The 23,612-nt window shown below is 43.1% G+C and overlaps 1 protein-coding gene across 1 annotated transcript; it reads left to right on the top strand.

Moving 5' to 3' along the window:
• On the top strand, positions 1 to 20,575 carry LOC122777266 (myosin-7B-like). The gene is made up of 46 exons (XM_044038383.1): positions 1 to 70; positions 1,274 to 1,373; positions 1,859 to 1,962; positions 2,377 to 2,520; positions 2,694 to 2,850; positions 3,562 to 3,589; positions 3,693 to 3,786; positions 3,884 to 3,976; positions 4,789 to 4,852; positions 4,968 to 5,066; positions 5,882 to 5,985; positions 6,169 to 6,307; positions 6,751 to 6,869; positions 6,938 to 7,087; positions 7,318 to 7,488; positions 8,116 to 8,295; positions 8,713 to 8,845; positions 8,932 to 9,008; positions 9,191 to 9,278; positions 10,022 to 10,139; positions 10,222 to 10,345; positions 10,438 to 10,574; positions 10,666 to 10,836; positions 10,919 to 11,003; positions 11,284 to 11,526; positions 11,611 to 11,787; positions 12,548 to 12,693; positions 13,522 to 13,612; positions 13,743 to 13,900; positions 14,037 to 14,268; positions 14,372 to 14,498; positions 14,578 to 14,696; positions 14,780 to 14,976; positions 16,181 to 16,364; positions 16,458 to 16,623; positions 16,968 to 17,092; positions 17,170 to 17,285; positions 17,654 to 17,840; positions 17,926 to 18,135; positions 18,227 to 18,352; positions 18,551 to 18,641; positions 18,738 to 18,817; positions 19,274 to 19,378; positions 19,469 to 19,564; positions 19,652 to 19,795; positions 19,870 to 20,575. The coding sequence occupies exons 2-46, from the start codon at positions 1,274 to 1,276 to the stop codon at positions 19,879 to 19,881; spliced, it is 5,811 nt and encodes a 1,936-aa protein (XP_043894318.1). The 5' UTR covers positions 1 to 70; the 3' UTR covers positions 19,882 to 20,575.
• Positions 20,576 to 23,612: the final 3,037 nt, after the last annotated feature.

Raw genomic sequence — 23,612 nt, 5'->3', positions numbered from 1 at the left:
TTCTGTCACACGCGGGTTCTTCACGTCAGCTGCAGCAGAGACTGAGTCCACGACACAGAGTCAGAGCAGAGTGAGTACATGTGGATCCTTCACATCATCAAAGACTTTGACTGCTAAATACTGATTAATGCAAATGTGTTAAAAAGTGTTTTTAGTTTCATATTAACACATAAATATTCATGTAATGGCCAAATAATACTATTAGTGGGGTTGATTGTCAATTATTGATTTATAGGTAGTACACTCAGTGAAGTGTAAAACTGTGAAAAAGAAAAGCTCACTCTCCCACACCAAAGTCCATAGAGAGCTGCTGGTCCTCTGCTGCCTCATGTGGTCACTTTGTGTCACTGAGGTCAATCTGAACAAAGTTTTTCAAACACTGAAGTGACATAGTAAGACATTTGAACTGTGTGCTGTGATGTTGAAATCACTGATTTTCTCTATGGGGTTTGGTGTGGGAGAGTGAGTGGTTTAACATGTCACACTGGCAATATTTTTTGTATTTTTACCAATAAAAATCTATGTCAGATATTAAGTCTATGATATGTTAAGAACATGTTGATGTTTTTATCTCACTGTTAGACAGAGTGAAGTTTGTAAACCATTCACATCACACACACAGGAGTTGTTGCCTGCTTTATCACTAATTTCAAATGTCTTATTTTGTCACTTCTGCTTTTGAAAGTGATACAAAGTGACCACACGAGGCAGCAGAGCACCAGCAACTCTTGTGTCCCTGTGAGCTAAAATCACTGATTTTCTCTATGGACTTTGGTGTGGGAGAGTGAGTGGTTTACAAAATAAAATTAATATCAAATATTGAATAAAATCCCAGAATGCACAGAAGTTTCTTGGATTCTCTACATTCTAGTTTTTAAAGACAGGGTTTGTGGTCAGAGCGACACCTGCTGTCTGACAGTAAATATCAGGTGGTTATATTTACCGTGAGGATTTGTGCCGGCGCTGTGTCTTTGTGGCTGTGACGCTGCGTTGGCTCAGTAAAATAATGCAGTGGGAGCCTGATGTGGCAGCTGCTCACTGCCTCTGAAATCCTGACTAATGCATGTGAGGTCAGATTTACTGTGAAAACCTCAGCCGTGCCAGTTTGTTGACATCATGGCTGAGTGCATGTCTTCACTCAGAAGCTAAATAAAGATTTACAATAGCAGAGGTGCATGTGAATCCTCTGGCACAGAGGTTCACCACACTCTGATGCTGAGATGACAAAAACTACCGACTGTACCTTTAAAGAAGCACGTGTCTCTGTCCTCAGATGTCTCGGTTCCTGAACTTAGAGGAGTTTGGAGACGCCGCTCGCTTCCTCCGTCTCACCAACCTGGAGCAGCTGGCAGCAAAGGCCCAGGCTTTTGATGGTAAACTGTCAACACACACGTCTATATACATTTAATACGTCGTCTACATATATGCATATACATATACATATATTTACACACATATGTATATACATATATATGTATATATATATATATATATAAATATATACATATATGTACTTTTACAGGAACTAAAGATTCCTTTTGATCGTTACACTCAGGAAGTTCTCACAACTTATGAAAACAGATGGCGTCAACATGTTGTTCCCCTCCTGTCCAGCAGGTGGCAGTTATATCACACACTTTATGCAGTAAACGTACGACACAGTACGAGACGACTCAGTGTTGCTACATAAACACGCAGGAGATTTAAAATCATTTAAATAAAAATTTTGGTTGGAGTAACTGATCAATCAGTGTCCTGTGCTGAAAGAACAAAGGTTCTTGTTTGTCATAAAGAACCAAATGTTCCTCGTTCCTGATGAAACTAATGTGACTAACTTTGTTTTTAACTTTGTTCTCAGGTACGAAGCGAGTTTGGATGCCAGACGAAAATGAAGCGTATATTGACGTTGAGGTCAAAGAAGTGAATGGAGACAAAGCTACTGTGGAGACAAAGGACGGACGGGTTAGTTAGTTAGTTACTGAACTCACTCCAACTTCCAGCTAACTCCTAATGACCAACAGTTACCTGCATTCAATTAGCAGTTAGCTGTTTGAGGGTAAATGTTAATTGTTAAGCTAATTCATAACAACAAACAGCTAACTCCAGAAAACGACAACAGCTGATCTGAACTGATAACAGGTCAACTCCTTACAACTAAGGAGTTTACTTTGCTGGTGACTGAGCTAACATCTAGCTGCATGCTAACCTTCCGAGTCGATCGACTTAAAAACATTTTTTTATTCCACTTTAATTAATTTCTCTACAACACAATAACTTTAACGTAAATTAAAATATATAAAAGGACTTTATTTTAAATTTTGAATTTTGAATTTTAAAAATGAAATAACATTGTGTGTGTGTGTATGTGTGTTCCAGTTTTTGATTGTGAAAAATGACGAACTGCAGCCCATGAACCCTGCCAAGTTTGACATGTTGGAGGACATGTCCATGTTGACCAACCTGAACGAAGCGTCTGTGCTCTTCAACCTGAGGAGAAGATACAGCATGTGGATGATTTACGTGAGTATCTGCTCTGATGGAAACAACAAATGACCTTCTGTGACCTTCTGGTGACCTTGTCTTTGTTTCTGTTGACCTTCTCTGTGATTCCGGTGACCTTCTGGTGACCTTCTCTGTGATTCTGGTGACCTTCTGGTGACCTTCTGGTGACCTGCTCTGTGTTTGTGTCACAGACCTACTCTGGTCTCTTCTGCGTGTCAGTAAATCCGTACAAGTGGGTGCCGGTTTACACTCCTAGGGTGGTCGCAGCCTATAAGGGGCGTCGTCGTACAGAGACCCCGCCCCACATCTATGCCGTCGCAGACAACGCCTACGCTGACCTGCTGCAGAGTGAGTGACCTTTGACCTCAAACAACAGCGATACATCCTGTAGCCACTTTCAGACTGTGATGTTTCTTTAAATGTGAGAAAAAAGGCCAAAACGTAAGAAAATCTGTGTTTTTTACGAACAGAGAACTTTTAGAGAGAACTTAGAATTTTGGTAATGTTCATGTTCCAGATGTTACATCCCAGGCTGGAAATTTGTGAATTTAGGATTTTGGGAATGGTTATAATATTGGAGTTTTAGAAGTTTAGAAATAAGGATTTTGATAATGGTTAGAATTTTATAATTTTGGGAATGTTATAGTTCTAGAATTGTGGCAATGATAGTGTTCTAGATGTTACATCACAGTTTGGAAATTTGTGAATTTAGGATTTTGGCAAGGTTAGAATTCTCAAAAATGTTTAGCATTCTAAATTCTCAGGAATGTTAGCATTCTAGATGTTACATCACAGTTTGAAAATTTTATAAATAAGGATTTTGGGAATGGTTAGAATTCTACAATTTTGGGAATGTTAGACTTTTAGAATTACAGGAATATTATAGTTCTAGAATTTTGGGAATATTAGTGTTCTAGCATTTTCAGTTTGGAAATTTGGGAATTTTATAAATAAGGATTTTTGGAATTCTCGACGAAACGTTTGTCATGTAAGAAAAGTTTTCTAAAAATGAGTTTTTAAGTGTTCTCTGAAGTTGTGCTGATCTTTCTTTGTCCTCAGATCGTGAGAACCAGTCCATGCTCATCACGTGAGTCACAAACTCTGGTTATAATAACACTGGTTATTGACTGGTTATTGACTGGTTATTGACTGGTTATTGACTGGTTATTGCTGTGATTTCATGGTGTCAGTGGTGAGTCTGGTGCTGGAAAAACGGTCAACACTAAGAGAGTGATTCAGTACTTTGCCATCGTCGCTGCTCTGGGAGAACATGTTAAAAAAGGAGTGAGTGTTGGCAACATTTCATATGCCACATGAAATGAAATGTCACATGACCACCTGCTCTGTGTGTGTGTGTGTGTGTGTGTGTGTGTGTGTTCAGGGCTCGTTGGAGGACCAGATCATTGAAGCTAATCCAGCCATGGAGGCGTTCGGCAACGCCAAAACCATCCGCAATGACAACTCCTCCCGCTTTGTGAGTTTAACGACTGACTTTAAGAATTGATATAACTTAGATTTTCTTATATTTGCACAAACACACACCAATACTTTCATTGATTTAGTTTGTTTACATTTATTACTTGTAATTAAAGCTTATAAAAGTTTGTAGAATCTGATTAAGACAGTTGGATTTATTTCTAGTGTAAAAATTAAAACTGTTTCACAGAAACAAGACTTATTTTTCATTCTTGAAAATATTTTTTTGTAATGTATCAGTCAATAATAGCACTTGACATGTCTTACTAGACTATGACTTAATACAGACTGATTCTGAAAGTTGGATTGTTTGGAGAATGTTACATCAAAGGTCTAAATCAGGGGTGTCAAACTCATTTTTGTTCAGGGGCCACATACAGAACAATTTGATCTCAAGTGGGCCGGACCTGTAAAAATAGTAAAATAATAGCATAATAACCTATGAACAACAAGAACTCCTTGCTTTTTTTCTCCTTTGTTTTACATTTAATGAAGGATATTTTTACAAAACATGAAGTTTCTTGAGAAATATAAGTGCAATTTCAACAATATCGTGTCTAAATGTGCTATTTACACACCACACTGGATCTATAAAGGCTCAAACATTTAGTCACAAGTATATGGAAGAGATTTAGATTGTAATCGTGGTGTGAAATTTTAACAAATTCATACTGTGGGCCGGATTGGACCCTCTGGCGGGCCCGTATGTTTGACACCCCTGGTCTAGAATGTTCTGAAATGTTAGAATTCCAGGTTAGTGTCCGGTTTCACAGCTGTTCAAGTGAAATATTCTTTATGTCTGATTATCAGGGAAAGTTCATCAGGATTCACTTTGGGACGACAGGAAGGCTGGCGTCCGCCGACATCGACATCTGTGAGCTGAGATTTAATAAACTTGACTTTTTTTTTTAAACAGTAAAACTATTCATGTGTTCACTCATTTGTGTCCTGACAGTAAACTTTGCTGTGTGTGTTTATAACCTGATCAGATCTTCTAGAAAAGTCCAGAGTTGTTTTCCAGCAGCCGGGAGAGAGAAGTTACCACATCTACTACCAGATTCTGTCCAATCACAAGCCAGAACTGCAGGGTAACTTTGTTTCCACTCAGTAACGGCGCCCTCTGTTGTCTCCAAACTCACAAATCTGGAATGTTACTTAACAATGGAAATTTGGGAATGGTTAGCATTCTAGAATTCCAGGAATGTCAGCATTCTAGATGTTACATCACAGTTTGGAAACTTGGGAATTTCAGAAATGAGGATTTTTCGAATGGTTACAATTTCAGGAATGTTATAGTCCTAGAATCTTGGGAATTTTAGTGTTCTAGATGTTACATCACAGGTTGGAAATTTGGGAATTTTAGAAATAAGGATTTTGTAAATTCTAGAATTTTTGGAATGTTTAGAATTCAGGCAATGGTTAGAATTTTGGGAATGTCAGCATTCTAGATGTTACGACACAGTTAAGAAATTCAAGAATTTTAGAAATAAGGATTTTGGGAATGTTCTAGTTCTAGAATTTGGGGAATGTTAGTGTGCTAGATGCTACATCACACATTGGAAATTTGGGAATTTAGGATTTTGGGAATTGTTATAATTCTAGAATTTCGTGAATGTTAGCATTCTAAATCCTACCATGAATGTTAGCATTGTAGATGTTATGAAACAGTTTGGAATTTTAGAATTTAGAATGTCTGGAATGGTTAATGGAATGTCAGTGTTTTCCGTTGCCTTGAATTGACGACGTTAACCGTGTGCTTGAAAAGAGCCCACATTGCACAACGTCATCTGGTGTTCCGCAGTCTCCAATGTGAAAATGAATTTTTAATGTTTGTCATTTTATTTGTATAAAGTTTGAGATTTTGACCTCCTGTTCTTTTGTTGTGGTCGTTGTTGTGTCGCAGATATGCTGCTGGTCTCCACAAACCCGTACGACTACCACTTCTGCTCTCAGGGCGTGACTACAGTGGACAGCATCAACGACGGGGAGGAGCTAAAACTCACTGATGTGAGAACACACACACACACACACACACACACTGTAAAAACAGCCCGACTAGAAATAAGGAAAATATTCTCAAATAGATCCTAAATGTAAAAGTCTTTTTTTTATTTGATTAAACCAACTTTAATAAAATGTATAGCATATCATTTCTTATGTTTGTGTGTGTGTGTGTGTGTGTGTGTGCAGCACGCCATGGACACACTGGGCTTCACTCCAGAGGAAAAGTACGGCTGTTATAAGATCGTCGGAGCCATCATGCATTTTGGAAACATGAAGTTCAAGAAGAAACAGAGAGAAGAACAGGCCGAGGCCGACGGCACCGAGAGTAACTTCTTTTATTATAAATCACAACAAACCTTTACAATATTATAATAATGTTATAAAGAGAAGTGAAACAACAACAATTCACACACTGAACAAAACTGGACTCAAAGACATGCAGCATCTGCAGAGACAGGTTATGGTGAAAGGAAAAATGTTGGACAAAAGGGGGAGAGAAAGGGAAAGAGGGAGTGTTCTTTAAATTTTGAAGGAGCTAATGTTACACTATGAAAACTAGGGGGCGACAGAGCTGCCTTCTCAGCAGTTATTTTTCTTTAATTGTTTGTAAAAAAAATGATTCCTCGACTTTTATTTCAGAATGTGTTGAGATGTGGTTGTTTTTTAATTGCTGTTTTATTGTTTCTTTTATATTCTTTTCTTTTCTTCCTCCTTTTCTATTATCTCTGTTCAATGTAGGTATAAACAGTATATGTGTGTTTTGTGCAGGTGTGGATAAATCAGCTTATCTGATGGGCATCAGTGCTGCTGACCTGCTCAAAGGCCTCCTGAACCCCCGCGTCAAAGTTGGAAACGAGTTTATTGTGAAAGGACAGACGGTTGAACAGGTAACTAACACTTAACCAGCTGCATGTTCTGACACGGTCAGTTAACTGCTCATCTCGTCCATGCGCAGGTTAACTTTGCAGCCGCAGCTCTGGCTAAATCCACCTATGACCGCATGTTTAAGTGGCTCGTGAATCGCATCAACCTGTCGCTGTACACGGCTCAGCCTCGGCAGTACTTCATCGGCGTCCTGGACATCGCCGGCTTTGAGGTCTTTGAGGTGATGATTTATTCACTTTGAATTTGAACAACATAGCAGCAAAGGTATCGGGACAGATAGCATCAAGCCGACACACAAACACCCTTGTTTATACCTGAAAACTGTGATTTAACCACACTTTAAATGTCCACAAACCAAAATGAATCGGTTTAATTTCTCTCTTTATGGAACAAATAAACCAGAAAATATTCACATTTAAGAAGCTAATTTTCTGTTGTTTTTTTCTACAGTTCAATAACTTTGAGCAGCTTTGCATCAACTTCACCAACGAGAAGCTGCAGCAGTTTTTCAACCATCACATGTTCATCCTGGAGCAGGAGGAATACAAGCTGGAGGGCATCGAGTGGACCTTCATCGACTTTGGTCTGGACCTGCAGGCCTGCATCAACCTCATAGAGAGGGTGGGTTATATCACAGAGAGAGGAGGAAAAATCCCAGAACCAGACATCTGCCTGGACGGGTTGTGGTGAAAGGAGCGAGAGAGAGCAGGAGCAGAAATATAAGACACATAAGACAAAGTCAAAAAGTAAAACAGATCAAATGTCAGTGTTAAGCTCTTTGTGACACTGACAACATCGACATCTGAGTTTTTCCAGGTGTTTTATCAAAAAAAAGGATTTGAGCGATTTTAGACCTTCAGGTCAAAGATGGTAGACAAAGATATTTGACAAACATTGAGAAATGGCTTGAGCTAAACAAACTGACATTGTCTTTCTCTCCTTTCCTTTCACCACAACCTGTCCAGGCAGATGCTGCTGCTCATCTTTTGAGTCTGGTTCTGTTCTCATGTGTTTTTTTGTTTTTTTTTTAACCAACTGAGCTCAGACAAGTTTGCAACGTTGTAACCTTTTTAAAATCAACTTCATCAACACAAAGTTTAGTGCTTTAAAAATGCAATCCTTTCAGAAGAAGAAAAAAAGTTGTTTTCAGGAATTCGTAGGCCTAAAAATAAACATTTTAATCAATAAAATAATTATTAAGACAACACTACTGAACCACAAACTGACCCCTGACCCATGTGTGTGCAGCCCATGGGGATTCTGTCTATCATGGAGGAGGAGTGTATGTTCCCCAAATCCACCGACCAGAGCTTCAAAACCAAACTCTACGACAACCACTTTGGGAAGTCGCCAAACTTCCAGAGGCCGAGGCTCGACAAGAAACGCAAATATGAGACGCACTTCGAGGTGGTTCACTACGCCGGAGTGGTGAGCATCGACTTCATATCATTATTATGATCATTATTATTATTTCATCTCCATCTGAAAAATTAATAAACCTCTCCCTACACTCTAAAAAAGCCCAAATATTCATTTCAGTTTTCTTCTGCCAATGACTTTAACTTTAAGTAAAAACTTTAATAAAAACTTGTAAAAAAACTATGTAAAAACTGAGAAAGTTCTTTCATGTAAGAAATGCTTTTATTCTATTTTATTAATGACTTATATTTACACACAACATTTGAATGTAACATGGTTCACATGTGGTTTTTCTTTTGAATTTCTGTTTGTGTTTATATAAGACGGTCATAGCTACAAGCAGGTAAAGTTCTTCACAGATCCAGAAAGTTCTTTTGGATCCAGTGGATCAGAATGTAAAGATTTCAGGCTCTGTGCGCTCTGCAGGTTCCGTACAACATCACCGGCTGGCTGGACAAAAACCGAGATCCTCTGAATGAGACGGTGGTCGTGCTGTTCAAGAAATCCTCCAACAAACTGATGGCGGCGCTGTTTGAGAACTACATCAGCTCTGAGATGGGTAAGAAAAAACAACGCCACTCACTGTTTCTGTCTGTGGAGACACCGCGGAATGCGTCGTCAACGATTGCTGCGATGTCGTTTCAGCCAGCGACCCGAAGGCGGAGACCAAACACAGGAAGAGGAAAGCTGCTTCCTTCCAGACGGTTTCACAGCTGCACAAGGTCCAAATGTTATTCCATAGATTGAAATGTTATGGTGTTTTTATTTAAAACACATTCACATCAATCTGAACTAAAGAAAATCTCCCGTGATCCATCTGTGGGTCCCAACCCAGTGTTTGGGAACCACTGACTTTAAGAACAGAATCCATTGCTCATGTTTTTATCCACGTGTTTGGACACAGGAGAACCTCAACAAGCTGATGGCCAATCTGCGCAGCACTCAACCTCACTTTGTCCGCTGCATCATCCCCAACGAGACCAAGAGTCCAGGTACACACACACACACACACACACACACACAGCAAACTCACTAGTGCCCCCATGTGGTTTTAATTTCCACCATGTACCAGAAAAATAAATGATTTTATTTTTATTTAGATTCTGTCTGAGCTTTGAAGAACTGTAACTTATCATTCTGTCTTTTAACACGTGACCACGCCCACTGAGCCGCGCCTCCCAGCAGGGCTGCCGTGGCAACCCCAAAAAATAAATTAAATGTTGCGATAGAAAATGAGCCAAACGTGAAGGATGAACAGTTCAGAGAGAAAAAATCGCACCAGCTCTGCTGATGAAAGACCCGGTCACGTCCGTCACTTTTTGCGTTGGTAAAGACCATGTTCTTCCTCTAGGGGGCAGTGCTGAGCACCACAACACGACGGGCATCGACAAACATGGCAACCATTGAAGAAGTTATTTTATGGTGTTTGATCAGAAATAGACGGCGGCGGTGGAAATGTAAGAGTCGTATGTTAAAGGAGAATATTTGACACCTTAGCTTTTACAGAGACAGGTTTTTAAAAGCCTGTACTGACTCTTCTTTGTCGTTTTCCTGAATAATTGGACTATTTGACTCTGTACTTCCCCCCCATGATCTTTGGTAGTATTGTTCTGTTTTGTCCGTCACCAGTTAAAAAAGCACAATTATGCGGGTTTTTTGTGGATGAAGACGTTTCCTGAAACGATGACAGAAAACAAAAAAAAAAGATTCTAAAGATCTAAATCTTGACTTCCAGGTCTGATTGATCCCTTCATGGTTCTCCAGCAGCTGAGGTGTAACGGGGTCCTGGAGGGGATCAGGATTTGCAGGAAGGGTTTTCCAAACCGGATCCTGTACGCCGAGTTCAAACAGCGGTGAGTCCAGTTTTGAGTTTTTATCTTGTCAGAACAGCCTCATGTTCCTGATTCCTGGTCTTCTTGTCTCTGTTGTCCAAAGTTATCGCATCTTGAATCCGGCTGCGATCCCTGAGGTTTCGTTCGTGGACAGCAGGAAGGCTGTGGAGAAGCTGCTGGGTTCTCTGAACCTCGACCACACGCAGTACAAGTTTGGACACACTAAAGTAAAAAACAAAACAACTAATAGTCGGGATAATTCTGCTGACGCTGTTATTTACTTTGACTTTGACGTTCAAGTCCATCTGTTCCTCCTCAGGTTTTCTTTAAGGCGGGACTGTTGGGTCAATTAGAGGACATGAGGGACACACGTCTGTCTGAGATCCTCACTGTGGTCCAGGCCATGTGCAGAGGGAAGCTGTTGAGGGACCAGAAGGAGAGGAGGATGCTGGAAAGGTCAGTGTGTGACGATGAATCAGAGGTTTTAAAGAGCAGTTTTAAAGAGATAGTCTCAGAGTGGCATGATTTGCTTGTTGCCTCTGATCAGAGACGCCGCGCTGGTGATCCAGTTCAACCTCAGAGCTTACGTCTCGGTGCGGACTTGGCCGTGGATGATGTTGTTCTATAAGCTCCGCCCCCTGCTCAGGAGCGCTCAGGTGGAGAAAGAACTGGCCGCTCTGAACGAGGACTTCAAGAAACTAAAGGAGGCGTTCGACAGGTGAGTCCTGGTGACTGTGGCGAGAATAATGTGTCGTTGGCGGTTTCTCACGTCTGCTTTTGTTTGTTTTTGTTTCCGTCAGATCGGAGGGGAAGCGTCGGGAGGCCGAGGAGAAGCAGGTGGTTCTGGTTCAGGAGAAAAACGACCTGACTCTGCAGCTCCACGTCGTAAGTTGTGATGAAACTCACTGAAAATCTTCTTTATCGTCATCTCACATCAGTATTCCACGAGTCCAAAGTTACGAATATGGATACATGTCCAAGTTTGACCTGTTGGTGGCACTAGAGCATTTGAGATGATTCTAGTTCTTTATGGTTTGAGTTTTCTGGTGCCCTCTAGAGGTCGCATGTTAGTTCTCGTGAACTTTAGCTTCTGAGACTGTCCAGATAAAATGAAATCATCTATTTGAAGAATGTTCTTTACCAACCTTCCGTCCTGACCATGCAGGAGCAGGACAACCTGGCGGACGCTGAAGACCGCTGCAATCAGCTGATTCAGTCCAAAATCTCTCTGGAGTCGAAGATGAAGGAGATGCAGGAGCGTCTGGAGGACGAGGAGGAGCTGACCGCCAACCTGATGACCAAGAAACGTCAGCTGGACGAGGAAGTGATAGCGCTGAAGAAAGACGTGGACGATCTGGAGACGACCTTGGCCAAAGTGGAGAAGGAGAGACATGGAGTGGAGAACAAGGTGCTTTTGCTTGAAAGGTGTCAGTGTCGCTGTGATGCTGAAACTTTCCGTCACTTTAAATCATGTTCTTCTCATTTTGTCCAGGTGAAGAACCTTTCCCAGGAAATGTGTGTTCTGGACGACTCCATCGCGTCTCTGAACAGAGAGAAAGCTGCTCTGCAGGAAGCTCATCAGCAGGCTCTGCACGACCTTCAGGCTCAGGAGGACAAGGTCAACATGTTGGCCAAAGCAAAAGCTCGTCTCGAGCAGCAAGTGGACAACGTAAGAAAATAATCAACAAATGTTAAAATAGCTCAACCGCCCAAGCACATGATGATCTGCAAGCATTTTAAGTTTCAAACTTTGTTGTCATTGTCTCCATGGAGTTGGTCAGTTTTGATGTTCTCTTATTTGTGTATGGACCATCCCATAATCCTTCATAATCTGAAGAGTTCCCTCAAAAAGCTCTTAAACGCTTTTCACTCTCCATGAAGATTATGTAAGTAACTTCTAGAGCCTCCTCACAGAATCGTTTAAATCAGCGGTCCCCAACCTTTTTTGCGCCACGGACCGGTTTAATGTCAGACAATATTTTCACGGACCGGCCTTCAATGTGTGGCGGATAAATACAACTAAATGAAATGATACGACTGGCATAAAAACTGGTATTTTGGTACACAAAGTTTATCTTGAAGACGTTTCACCTTCATCCAAGAGGCTTCTTCAGCTCTTCAGTTCTGAAGAAGTTGCAACCGACTCAATGAGTTTTGGTTTCTTTGGTTGCTGTTAGGACCAGTGATAGATCAACGTTCTGCACAACTTCTAGATCCTCTTCAATGACCAATAATCATAAACATACCAATTAATCAATAAAACCATCTGAAGGACAGACAGGACCAAACAAATGACTGGAATGCCACAAAACTTCCAAGACCAATTCCAAGAGTTCAATCCAGGTCTCCAGAACAGGATCGGTGGTCCACAGAATACACTGGGAGTTTTTCACTGGTTTCTAACAAATTCTCAATTATCTTCCATGTAGGTGGAAGGTTCTTTGGAGCAAGAGAAGAAGGTGCGGATGGAATTGGAGCGAACCAAACGGAAGCTGGAGGGGGACCTGAAGTTGTCCATGGATTCAGTGAGGGAGCTGGAGAGCCAGAAGGAAGATCTGGAAGACAGACTGAAAAAGTAGTTTTTCAGTAATAGTAGTTTTGTTTTAAAAGCACTAAAAAAACAACAACAACAAGGCAATCAGAGATGGGAGATGCCTCTGCTGTTAAAGTTAAATATTCTTGGTTTGGACTGAACCCTTTTCATATGTTTTATAAGTGTAAGAGACTCTGTGTGAACGATACCACACCTGACTCCAGATCAGAAGGTTGCGTGTTCAAATCATTTCAGGGTAAAAATTCTTTTACAATATGGGCAACGAACATGAACGTGTGTCAATCACAAATTCTTATTCTCTAAACTATGACTTTTTTGTCAAAATTTGGAGGACATATTAATGACTTTTTTGTCTATTTTGGACAACATACTAAACTATGACTTTTTTGTGACTTTTTAGACAAGATACTAAACTATGGCTTTTTTGTAAAAATTTGGAGGACATATTCATGTATGACTTTTTTGTTAAAATATGGACGACGTACTAAAGTATAACTTTTTTGTCACTTGAACCGTCAAGCCATGGCTTAGGAGGCCAGTGTCTTTTCCATTAGACCACTGGGGCATTTCTGGCAAGAACACATGTTATTTATTTGGTATCATTTTGGACTACATACTAAACTATGACTTTTTGTCTGATTTTGGACAACATACTAAACTATGACTTTTTTGTCTCATTTTGGACAAGATACTAAACTATGACTTTTTTGTCTCATTTTGGACGATATACTAAACTATAACTTTTGTCAAATTTTGGACGATATACTGTTGCTCGTATTGGCAAGTGCAGAAGCACAGACACACAGAGCGAAGTGGAAGTGAAGTAATTACTTTCATCTCTACTTCTAGAAAAGACCTGGAGTCGATTCAACTTCAGTCTAAAGTGGAGGACGAGCAGAACATGATCACTCACCTTCAGAAGAAGATCAAAGAATTTCAGGTTGGTCACAGCAACACGAGATGAAAGCACGAACCCAGGACGAATGCTAAGCAAACAATGCTCATAAAATGACCAACAACTTCTCCACCTTCTTCTTCTTTGGGTTTGGGGCTAAAATCTAAAACTGCAGACCCGAGTCGAGGAGCTGGAGGAGGCGCTGGAGGCAGAGCGGGCATGGCGTTACAAAGCCGAGCGTCAGAGGAACGACATCGCCAGAGAACTGGAGGAGCTCGGAGAGAAACTGGAGGAAGCAGGCGGAGCCTCTGCTGCTCAGATCGCCCTTAACAGGTCAACATTCACATTCGCAGTGACAGATAGAAAGTGTTATGATGTCATCTAGTCGCTGATATTGACTGTTAGACGGGAGATAAACAAAGTGTTTACTTGGTCAGAGACGTACTGTAACAAGCTTCATGTCCAACAGGAAGCGAGAGGCAGACTTCCTGAAGATTCGTCGGGAGCTGGAGGAGGCGGGGCTTCACCACGAGGCGACGGCTGCCACTCTGAGGAAGAAGCACTCAGACATGATGGTCGAGCTTGGCGAGCAGATCGACAGCCTGCAGAGAACCAAACAGAAACTGGAGAAGGAGAAGACGGAATTCAGGCTGGAGGCCGACGACCTGGCCAGCAACGTAGAGCAGCTGTCCAAAGCCAAGGTAACTTATCTGTGTGTGTGGGAAGAGCTTAGGACAGCAAGTCGTTCGTATTTAACCACCTGGAGATGAGAAACAACAATCGTGTGTGTGTGTGTGTGTGCAGGGAGCTGTGGAGAAGATGTGCAGGGTTTATGAGGACCAGCTGAACGAGAGCAGGAGCAAAGCTGAGGAGCTGCAGAGGAAACTGACTGAAGTGTCTGCACAGAAAGCACGAGCGGTGACAGAATGTGGTACAAAACACACACACACACACACACACACATACACAGCTGAACTGTCCCTTTAATACAACTCTCTGTCTCACTCCAGCTGAGTTCAATCGCCGCCTAGAGGAGCGAGACACTATGATTGGTCAGCTGCAGCGCTCAAAGGCGGGCGTCAGCCAGAACTCTGAGGATCTGAAGAAGCAGCTGGAGGAGGAGCACAAAGTAACAGAGACCTTCATCTGTCCAGACCATAATATTCTTCAACGGCACTGTGATGATGATGATGATGATGATGTTTGTCTCAGGCTCGCACGTCGCTGGCTCACGCCGTGCAGGCATCTCGTCACGACTGCAGTCTGCTCAGAGAACAACTGGAGGGGGAGCAGGAGGCCAAGGCTGAACTGCAGAGGGCGCTGTCCAACACCAACAGTCAGGTGGTTCAGTGGAGAGCCAAGTACGAGAGCGAGGCCGTGCTGAAGGTCGAGGAGCTGGAGGAGGCAAAGTGAGTGTAAACCTTAGTAACTTAGCGTTCTAGACCTTCATCGGGCAAACACGTGTTCCAGACCTTCATTGGGCAAACATGTGTTCTAGACCTTCACAGGGCAAACATGCGTTCCAGACCTTCATCAGGCAAACACGTATTCTAGACCTTCATCAGGCAAACACGTGTTCCAGACCTTCATCAGGCGAACACGCGCTCTAGACCTTCATCGGGCAAACACACATTCCAGACCTTCATTGGGCAAACATGTGTTCTAGACCTTCATAGGGCAAACGTGTGTTCTAGACCTTCATCAGGCCAACACGTATTCCAGACCTTCATCAGACAAACACGCGTTCCAGACTTTCATCAGGCAAACACGCAGTCTAGACCTTCATCAGGCAGACGCGCGTTCCAGACCTTCATCAGGCAAATGCGCGTTCTAGACCTTCATCAGGCAAGCAGGGGGGAGCAGGAGGCCAAGGCTGAACTGTAGAGGGCGCTGTCCAACACCAACAGTCAGGTGGTTCAGTGGAGAGCCAAGTACGAGAGCGAGGCCGTGCTGAAGGTCGAGGAGCTGGAGGAGGTAAAGTGAGAGTAAACCTTAGTAACTTAGTGTTCTAGACCTTCATTGGGCAAACACGCGTTCTCGACCTTCATCGGGCAAATGCGTGTTCCAGACCTTCATCGGGCAAACGTGTGTTCTAGACCTTCATCGGCAAACACGCGCTCCAGACCTTTCATCAGGCGGAGACCTTCATCGGGCAACGCGCGTTCTAGACCTTCATCAGGCAAACGGGCATTCTAGACCTTCATCGGCAAACAGCGCTCCAGACCTTCATCAGGCAAACACATGTTCTAGACCTTCATCGGGCAAACGCGCATTCTAGACCTTCATCAGGCAAATGCACATTCCAGACCTTCATCAGGCAAACGCAGCCTCTAGACCTTCATCAGGTAAACACATGTTCTAGACCTTCATCAGGCAACGCGTGTTCTAGACCTTCATCGGTCAAACGGGCGTTCGAGACCTTCATCAGGCAAACGCGTGTTCTAGACCTTCATCAGGCAAACGTGTTGTAGACCTGAAAGCTCTGGATGAACTGCTGTTTGAGCTTAAACACGTAAACTTTATGTCTCTGCTGAGGCTTGTTCTTCACTGAAACCTCTGTGTTTTTGCTTCTGGTTCATTACTATTGTTGTTTTGATGCTGTTGTGTTTAAAGGAAGAAGTTGGTTGTTAAGCTGCAGACGATTGAAGAAGCCAAAGAAGCATCTCAGGCCAAATGTTCTTCACTTGAGAAAACCAAACTACGTCTCCAGGTGGAGATCGAAGACCTGGTGGTTGAGCTGGAACGAGCCAACTCTGCCGCTCTGGCTCTGGACAAGAAGCAACGCAACTTTGACAAGGTTGGTCAGCAACACAACCCATGGTCCTCAGGGTGGCAGTGTGAGCAGACGGGAAACATCAGTGTTTTGTTGGTTTGTGCTTGTTTGACACAGCTGCTGAGTGACTGGAAGCTGAAGTTTGAAGACAGTCAGACGGATCTGGAGGCGGCACAGAGAGAATCTCGCAGTCTGAGCACCGAACTCTTCAAACTCAAGAACTGTTACGAAGAAGCTCTGGACCATCTGGAGACGGTGAAACGAGAAAACAAGAACCTTCAAGGTACAAACTCTGTCTGGAATCTCATGGTTTGTAAACATCTGTCGTTATAACCTCTGCAGGTGGTGGGACAGTGGTTAGAACTGTTGCCTCACAGCAAGAGGGTCCCAGGTTGAAATCCTGGTCCTGTCCGAGATTCTTTCTGTGTTGAGTTTGCATGCTGGTGTGGGTTTTTTTCTCTCCTCCTTCCATCATAACATGTGTTGCTCCTGTCAGTTCCACTGAGCAAGGCACTGACATTCAGCTCACTACTCCTTTCAAGGTTTTAGTAAAACAGGAGTATGGAGTCTACAATCAGTGATCAGAACTAATATTTGTGACTGACTGGTCAAATGTGTTGATGGCAGAGGAGATCCTGGACCTGACAGACCAGATTGGACATGGAGGGAAGACCATCCATGAGCTGGAGAGGATGAAGAAGGTCCTGGATGTGGAGAGGAGTGACATCAAAGCAGCTCTGGAGGAGGCCGAGGTAATGGACCGACCTACTGTAAATGTTGGTGAGACCGCTTTCTACTCGTGCACTGACCACTGTGAACCCACCTCCAGGGAAGTCTGGAGCTCGAGGAGAGCAAGACCCTGAAGTTCCAGATGGAGCTGCAGCAGGTCCGGAGCGAGATCGAACGAAAGATCTCAGAGAAGGACGAGGAAATCGACAACCTCAGGTACTGTAGTTATAGACCCTGACGATTCCAGAAAACAAATCATCAAACTCTAACATTCAAACTTCTGCTAAAAATAAGTTGTTTTCCATTTTGTTTGTTTGTCGGTCAAAGGGAATGAAGTAGGCTTGTTAAGTTTAAAGTTGGCATTTGTTAAGCTGGGTGCTGCGTTCTGTTCCATGTGAGCGTGTCAAGAGAGATGAAACATCGCAACTCATATTCTGTTCTCGCAAACAGTGAAGGAACAAACATCGGACCATTCATGTAACATCACAAAATCGAATCCAGTAAAATATCAAATTTGATTGGTGACCTAAATTTAGTTTACTATAAAGCAGTCAGAATAGTGAAAACCTCGTTGTGTCCACCAGGCGGAGCCACCAGCGCTCTGCGGAGGCCATGCAGACGAGTCTGGAGGCGGAGGGGCGGAGTCGCAGCGAGGCGGTTCGTCTGAAGAAGAAGATGGAGTGCGACCTGAACGAGATGGAGGTTCAGCTGGGACACGCTAACCGTCAGTCGGTGGAGAGTCAGCGGATCATCCGACACCTGCAGACACAGGTGACCCCGTCGTCACGGATACGAGGATGATGGATCTCCCCCCTGCTGCTTTCATACTTAACGTCGCTTCCATCACGTGTTCCAGGTGAGAGAGCAGCAGGTGGACCTGGAGGACAGAGTCCAGCTGTCCAATCAGCTGAGAGAACAGATCGCGCTGCTGGAGCGGCGCTGTTCGATGATGGCTGGTGAGGGGGAGGAGCTAAGAGAGATCCTGGAACAAACTGACCGCACCCGCAAGATGGCGGAGCACGAGCTGGTGGAGGCGGCGGAGAAAGTTAACATGCTCTCGACACAGGTGAGTTTTTACTCACTGATTCACCCGCTCATCAGCTGGTCAGCTTCCTGTCACTTGACTTCCTGTCACCTGACTACCCGTTTCCTCTTAGAACTGCGGTCTGTTAAACCACAAGAAGAAGATGGAGGCGGACCTGACGGTGCTGACGGTGGAGGTGGACGAGGCCGTGCAGGAGAGTCGCAGCGCAGAGGAGAAAGCTAAGAAGGCCGTGACTGATGTCAGTGCTGAGTCACAAACTCTGAATCATGATAGGATGACGTATGATTAGATTCCGTGCCAAGACAAAAAAATCACTCACAAAAGTTGATTTTGGAATTGATATTCGTGAAATGAAGAACGTTTCATGTGACTTGATAACAATTGTTAAATAGTTTTTTTCTCACCTGTAACGTGTCATTCACACATGTTCCTGCAGGCAGCGCTGATGGCCGAGGAGCTGAAGAAGGAGCAGGACACCAGCAGCATGTTGGAGAGGATGAAGAAGAACATGGAGTCCACGGCCAAAGGTGACGACGCGGATCATCGATGGCGCCGACGGAGCGATCGTGATCGTGATTGCGATCGTGCGCTGACTGATGACGAGGTTTGTGTTTTTGTGACAGAGCTGCAGGTGAAACTGGACGAGACGGAGCAGCTGGCGCTGAAGGGCGGGAAAAAGCAGCTTCATAAACTGGAGACGAGAGTGAGTCGTCATCCATGTCTGTTCATTCATCCATTCATTCAAGTTTTTATCGCTTCTCTATTGTCTAGGAAACTGAATTACTTTGACTTAATTCCTTCCACTTGAGGTTTATTTATTTTTAATTTCTTGTCTTTTAACTTTTCCTTCCCTCAGATTTGGCAGAATAATTTAAATTGTTGTTTTTCTTTTGTCTTATTGTCCAGGACAGTATGTCGTTTTTATTAACAACCTCACTTAGTCATGACCAAATATGGACATATTTTATGATATAAAGAAAAAAGAGAAAGTGGAACAAATCATTTTGGAGATAAACACTCCTGAACAACAGTCTTTGCGACATTTTACAAACACGAAAGTGCTAATTCTCCACAGAAGAAAGCTCTAATTTTGAATGAGAGGAAGAGGTGGGTCGGTAACAGGAAGGGGCAGAGTCTAAACCTCTAATAAAACCACCAGGTGAGGGAGCTGCAGACGGAGCTGATGGTGGAGCAGAAGAAGAACGAGGATTATCACAAAGGCGTGCGTCGCTACGAGAGGAAAGTCAAAGAGCTAACGTACCAGGTCTGATGACGCGATCACCGTCTTCACGCCGCCGCCACCGCGCGTACGTTAGCACCGTTTCACTGTTTCTGTTTGCTGTTGTTTTGTCAGTCGGACGAGGACAAGAAGACTCTGCTCCGGATGCAGGAGCTGATCGACAAACTCCAGACCAAACTAAAGAGCTACAAGAGACAAGCGGAGAGCGCCGTGAGTGTCGCGCTCGCACTGTCGCCACGGTAACGAAGTTTATCGACCATCACAATCACAGCCACCGTGTCTCTGTCTGTCCACCAGGAGGAGCAGGTGAGCTGCAGCACCGTGCGTTACAGGAAGGTTCAACACGAGCTGGACGACGCAGAGGAGCGGGCGGACATCGCCGAAACGACCGTCAACAAACTACGCATCCGAACTCGCCAACAGAGCAGCAAGGTCGCCATGGTGAGTCGCACGCTTCGCACGTTACTGTCGTAAAAGTGAAAACTGTTTTTTCTGATGTGCGTGTTTTTCTGCAGATCGTTGAGTGACACTCTCTGGCGCCGCCGTGTGGCGTCTCCGACGTTTGGCGTCCGTGTGTTTTTTTTCTGATGTGTATTTTTCCACGGAAACAGGAAGTGACGAGAGGAGCGAGGATGACGGAGAGTCCAAGTCATGGTTTTATGAAGAAAGACGGAGGAAACGACAGCGATCGCACAAAATTATTCCGACGATGATCGGAAGATCGAACTTTTTTTCACGATCTTATAGACGACTTAGATCATTCATAACTTCCTTTCTTTAGCTCACTTTTAACTCTTTGGATACGTAGTACTCTTGTGCGGAAGCGTATCTGATTTTTTAAAAAGGTTCTGTTTTTACAAGATGGTTTTTTTGCTGGTTTCTGTAGATGAGAAGCTCCAGAAGGATCATGTCGCCCTCCTTTTTAATGACGTCACCAGTCTGTCTGCATTTACGTGCGTCATTTTATATCCATGAAGCAAAGTCCTGAGGTTCCTGCGATAAGTCGACAAACGAATGAAAAGTCCGTCAACATCACTTAAAGACAGAATCTCCCAACGTCTCAAACCCAAAGCAAAGTAAAACGACCGAGACATCTTTGCTTTCACTTCAGTGATCGGGAGGTGAAGCTTCTCCGCTTCATCTCATTCACTCAGAAAGTCTTCAATCCCAAAAAAAGAATCTCGCAAAAACAGAAAAAAAAAATCTCCTTAAGACAGACTCTGATTTTTTTTTTTTCATAGATAAAAAAAATCTCCAAAAAAAAAATCTGGTAAAAACAGAGCCTTTTTAAAATGAATTTCTGCTGAATGAAAACACTTCCGTACTTTTGACTCTTTTGATAACTTATAGTTAACATTGTTTTAATTACATTTAGCTACGTATGTATTGACTTTGTTTGCTGTGTTAGCACCGACCTCATGAACACATGTGGTTGAGGGGGCGGGGCATTTATTCATCGTGTGCAGTGTTACCACATATACTGTAGGTGCTGTTAGTTTTCAGCTTCACTGCGTGAAAAGTGAATAAAGGCTAACGTCAGAGGAGGAGGAGACCAAACACTGAGATAAAAGAGAGGAAACAAACTCCTGAAATGTTCTGTTGACGCATGACGACTAAACAGTGAACAGCTGATCTGAATATTTATGTGTTTTAAAATAAGATAGTCCTTCATTAGTCCTGCAGTGGGGAAACTGAAATATTATGTGTTGTAAAGAAAAAATAAATGACTAAAAAAACATATTCATGTTTGATTTCACTTCATACACACACACACACACATTACAGTACAAGGTGCTCTAATTTTTTTATTACCTCACACATACACAAAAACCACTCACATACACTCTTTTAGCTCTTACATTCCTTTTTTTAGCTCTCACATACACTTTTTTAGCTCTCACGTTCACTTTTTTTAGCTCTCATATTCACTATTTTTGGCTCTCACATACACTTTTTTTGTGTGTGTGTGAAGCGTTTTTGTGTGAATGCAAGGTACAAAAAAGTATGTGTGAGAACGGAACCCTGCTGCTAACTGTATATCACAAAGGTGCATGAAACTCCCACACCAAAGTCCATAGAGAAGATCAGTGATTTAAGCTCGCGGGGATACAGGAGCTGCTGGTTCTCTGCTGCCTCTTGTGGTCACTTTGTGTCACTGAGGTAAATCTGAGCAAAAGATTTCAAAAGCCAAAGTGACAAAATAAGACATTTAAACTCAGTGATGGAGGCAGCAGTGGATCAACAACTCCTGTGTGTGATGTTAAAATCACTGATTTTCTCTATGAGGTTTGGTGTGGGAGAGTGAGTGGTTTACAAACCTCAGTTTCCTGTTGAGATAAAGACGTGAACTTCCGTCTCTGTTGACAGCTGTGTCTGTCTCTCGGGGCAGCAGGGGGCGCTCACATCAAAAAAACACCAACAAAAACACACTGAGGAGGAAATGTTTCAACACTTTATTCACAAACTAAATCCAGTCACCACAGGTTTCCACAGGTGAGCGGGTGAATGTACACGTGTGTTAGATCAGTATCGTCACCATGAACCCTGATTGGTCCATTCATCCTCCAATCAAAGTGCTTGGCAGTTTGTCCTTCAGTGTGTGTGTGTGTGCGTGTGTGTGTGTGTCTTTAGAAAACATAGCTAAACATTTACAAATACATTCAAACACAACCAGGAGGTTTTTTCCCTACAGTTGTTAGAGAGTGAACAGCACCGCAGAGCCAAGAAAACAACAAGAATCACACTGAGAGTCACTGTGTTTACGCCTCACACACGTTTACACTGCAGGGTCTGTTACCATGGTGATGTACCACCGTAACAACAGAACCAGAAGTCTGGGTTAAACCCTGAGATCTGATGTCGTCTCTGCTCTGTGTGTAAATAAAGATATACGTAACTTCTGTAACGCGATGCGTGAACAGTTCAGTCATGACATGACGATTATTTTTAACACGGTAAAAGTAAAAGTTTCCTGTGACAGAAGCAGGAAGTGTAAACATGGCGGGAAAGTTATCTAGTTAGCATTAGCATCACCCATAATAGCAAAAGTATAAAAAACGTAAACATGGCAGAAAAGCTAGCTAGCTAGGGCTAATATCTTCAAGTAACTACTAACATGCAGCTAACTGCTAACCTGGAGCTAACTGCTAATCCTTGTTACACTTAAGTAGGCAATCACCGCAGGATGTTCATGACAGAAACCCTAGCTAGCATTACCGTGATTTGGTAACCATGGTAACCCTGAAAAATTTAAATAAATCACGGGATTTGTGTCAAAAAAGCTAACTAGCTAGAATAATTGTCATCTGGTAACTCCTAAACTGAAGCATAGCCGCTAAGTGTTTTTTTCTTCACGTACAAATTAATCGGCATTGTTTTTAAACCATCAGGGGGCAGCGTTGTCTCCACTGACGATCACGTCACCTGATGCATGGATTTGATCGGAATACAATCGCATAGTTTAGTTTGTTTACTTCAGCGAGTGTCTTCGTGTCTGCGTTACCATGGAAACTGTTTTCAGTGTAAAAGTGTGTGAGAGTAAAACCAGAGCTCAGTGTTTATTTACTTTTTATGTTTATTTTTTATTTGTTAAGATCAGTTTTCTTTTTTTTTTACAGTTTTATAGTTTAGAAATTTGTTTGTTTGTTTGTGGGTGAATTAATAGTTTAAAATAAAACGTAGCGAGGTGATTGGACAGTTAACAAACAATGACATCATCATGTCGTCCTCTTCTGATTGGCTCAGAAGACTCAGTCTGGCCATGATGCATGATGGGAACTGAAGTCAGTCACCAGGGGAGGGGGGTGGGGTTAGTTAACGTCTGTCGTTGTCAGTAAACGTGTCTGTCACCATGGTAACAAAGCTCATGTTAATAGTAAATAAAAAGAGGAAATGACATCATCAGTGATGTCACAGTGTCGGATATTTTGCTTCAGTCTGAGCGAAAATGTCCTAAAGTGTGGAAACAAATATGGCCGCCGGGAGGTCACATAATGAAGAGGAGGAGGAGTCTCTTCTTGATCGCTATCACCTCCCCTGAAGCTGACTTCCTCTCAGAGGAGGCGGAGCTCTCAGGGGGAGGTGTTTGGTCCCAGCGTCTCCCTGAGCAGCAGCAGGGTAGAAGGTGACTTAGTGATGTCACAGAAATGGCAGAAGCTGATTGGCTGAGCGGTGAAGTGGCCGCGAGCGCCGCGATGGTGGCATCTGGTGACCACGCCCCCCGCTCCTCCAGGCTGCTGTGGGCGGAGTCTCACAGCAA

Source organism: Solea senegalensis, linkage group LG11, assembly GCF_019176455.1.
Source record: "Solea senegalensis isolate Sse05_10M linkage group LG11, IFAPA_SoseM_1, whole genome shotgun sequence".
Lineage (NCBI taxonomy): Eukaryota > Metazoa > Chordata > Actinopteri > Pleuronectiformes > Soleidae > Solea > Solea senegalensis.
The sequence above is the reverse complement of the archived record's forward strand: the minus strand, read 5'-3'. Positions and strand labels throughout refer to the sequence as shown.

Bases quoted from the DNA above. Each gene is read 5' to 3' on its own strand.
- LOC122777266 (XM_044038383.1), top strand. From the start codon at position 1,274: ATGTCTCGGTTCCTGAACTTAGAGGAGTTTGGAGACGCCGCTCGCTTC. The intron at 6,308-6,750 runs GTAACTTCTTTT...TGTTTTGTGCAG, and splicing joins CGAGGCCGACGGCACCGAGA to GTGTGGATAAATCAGCTTAT. The intron at 9,279-10,021 runs GTACACACACAC...CTTGACTTCCAG, and splicing joins CAACGAGACCAAGAGTCCAG to GTCTGATTGATCCCTTCATG.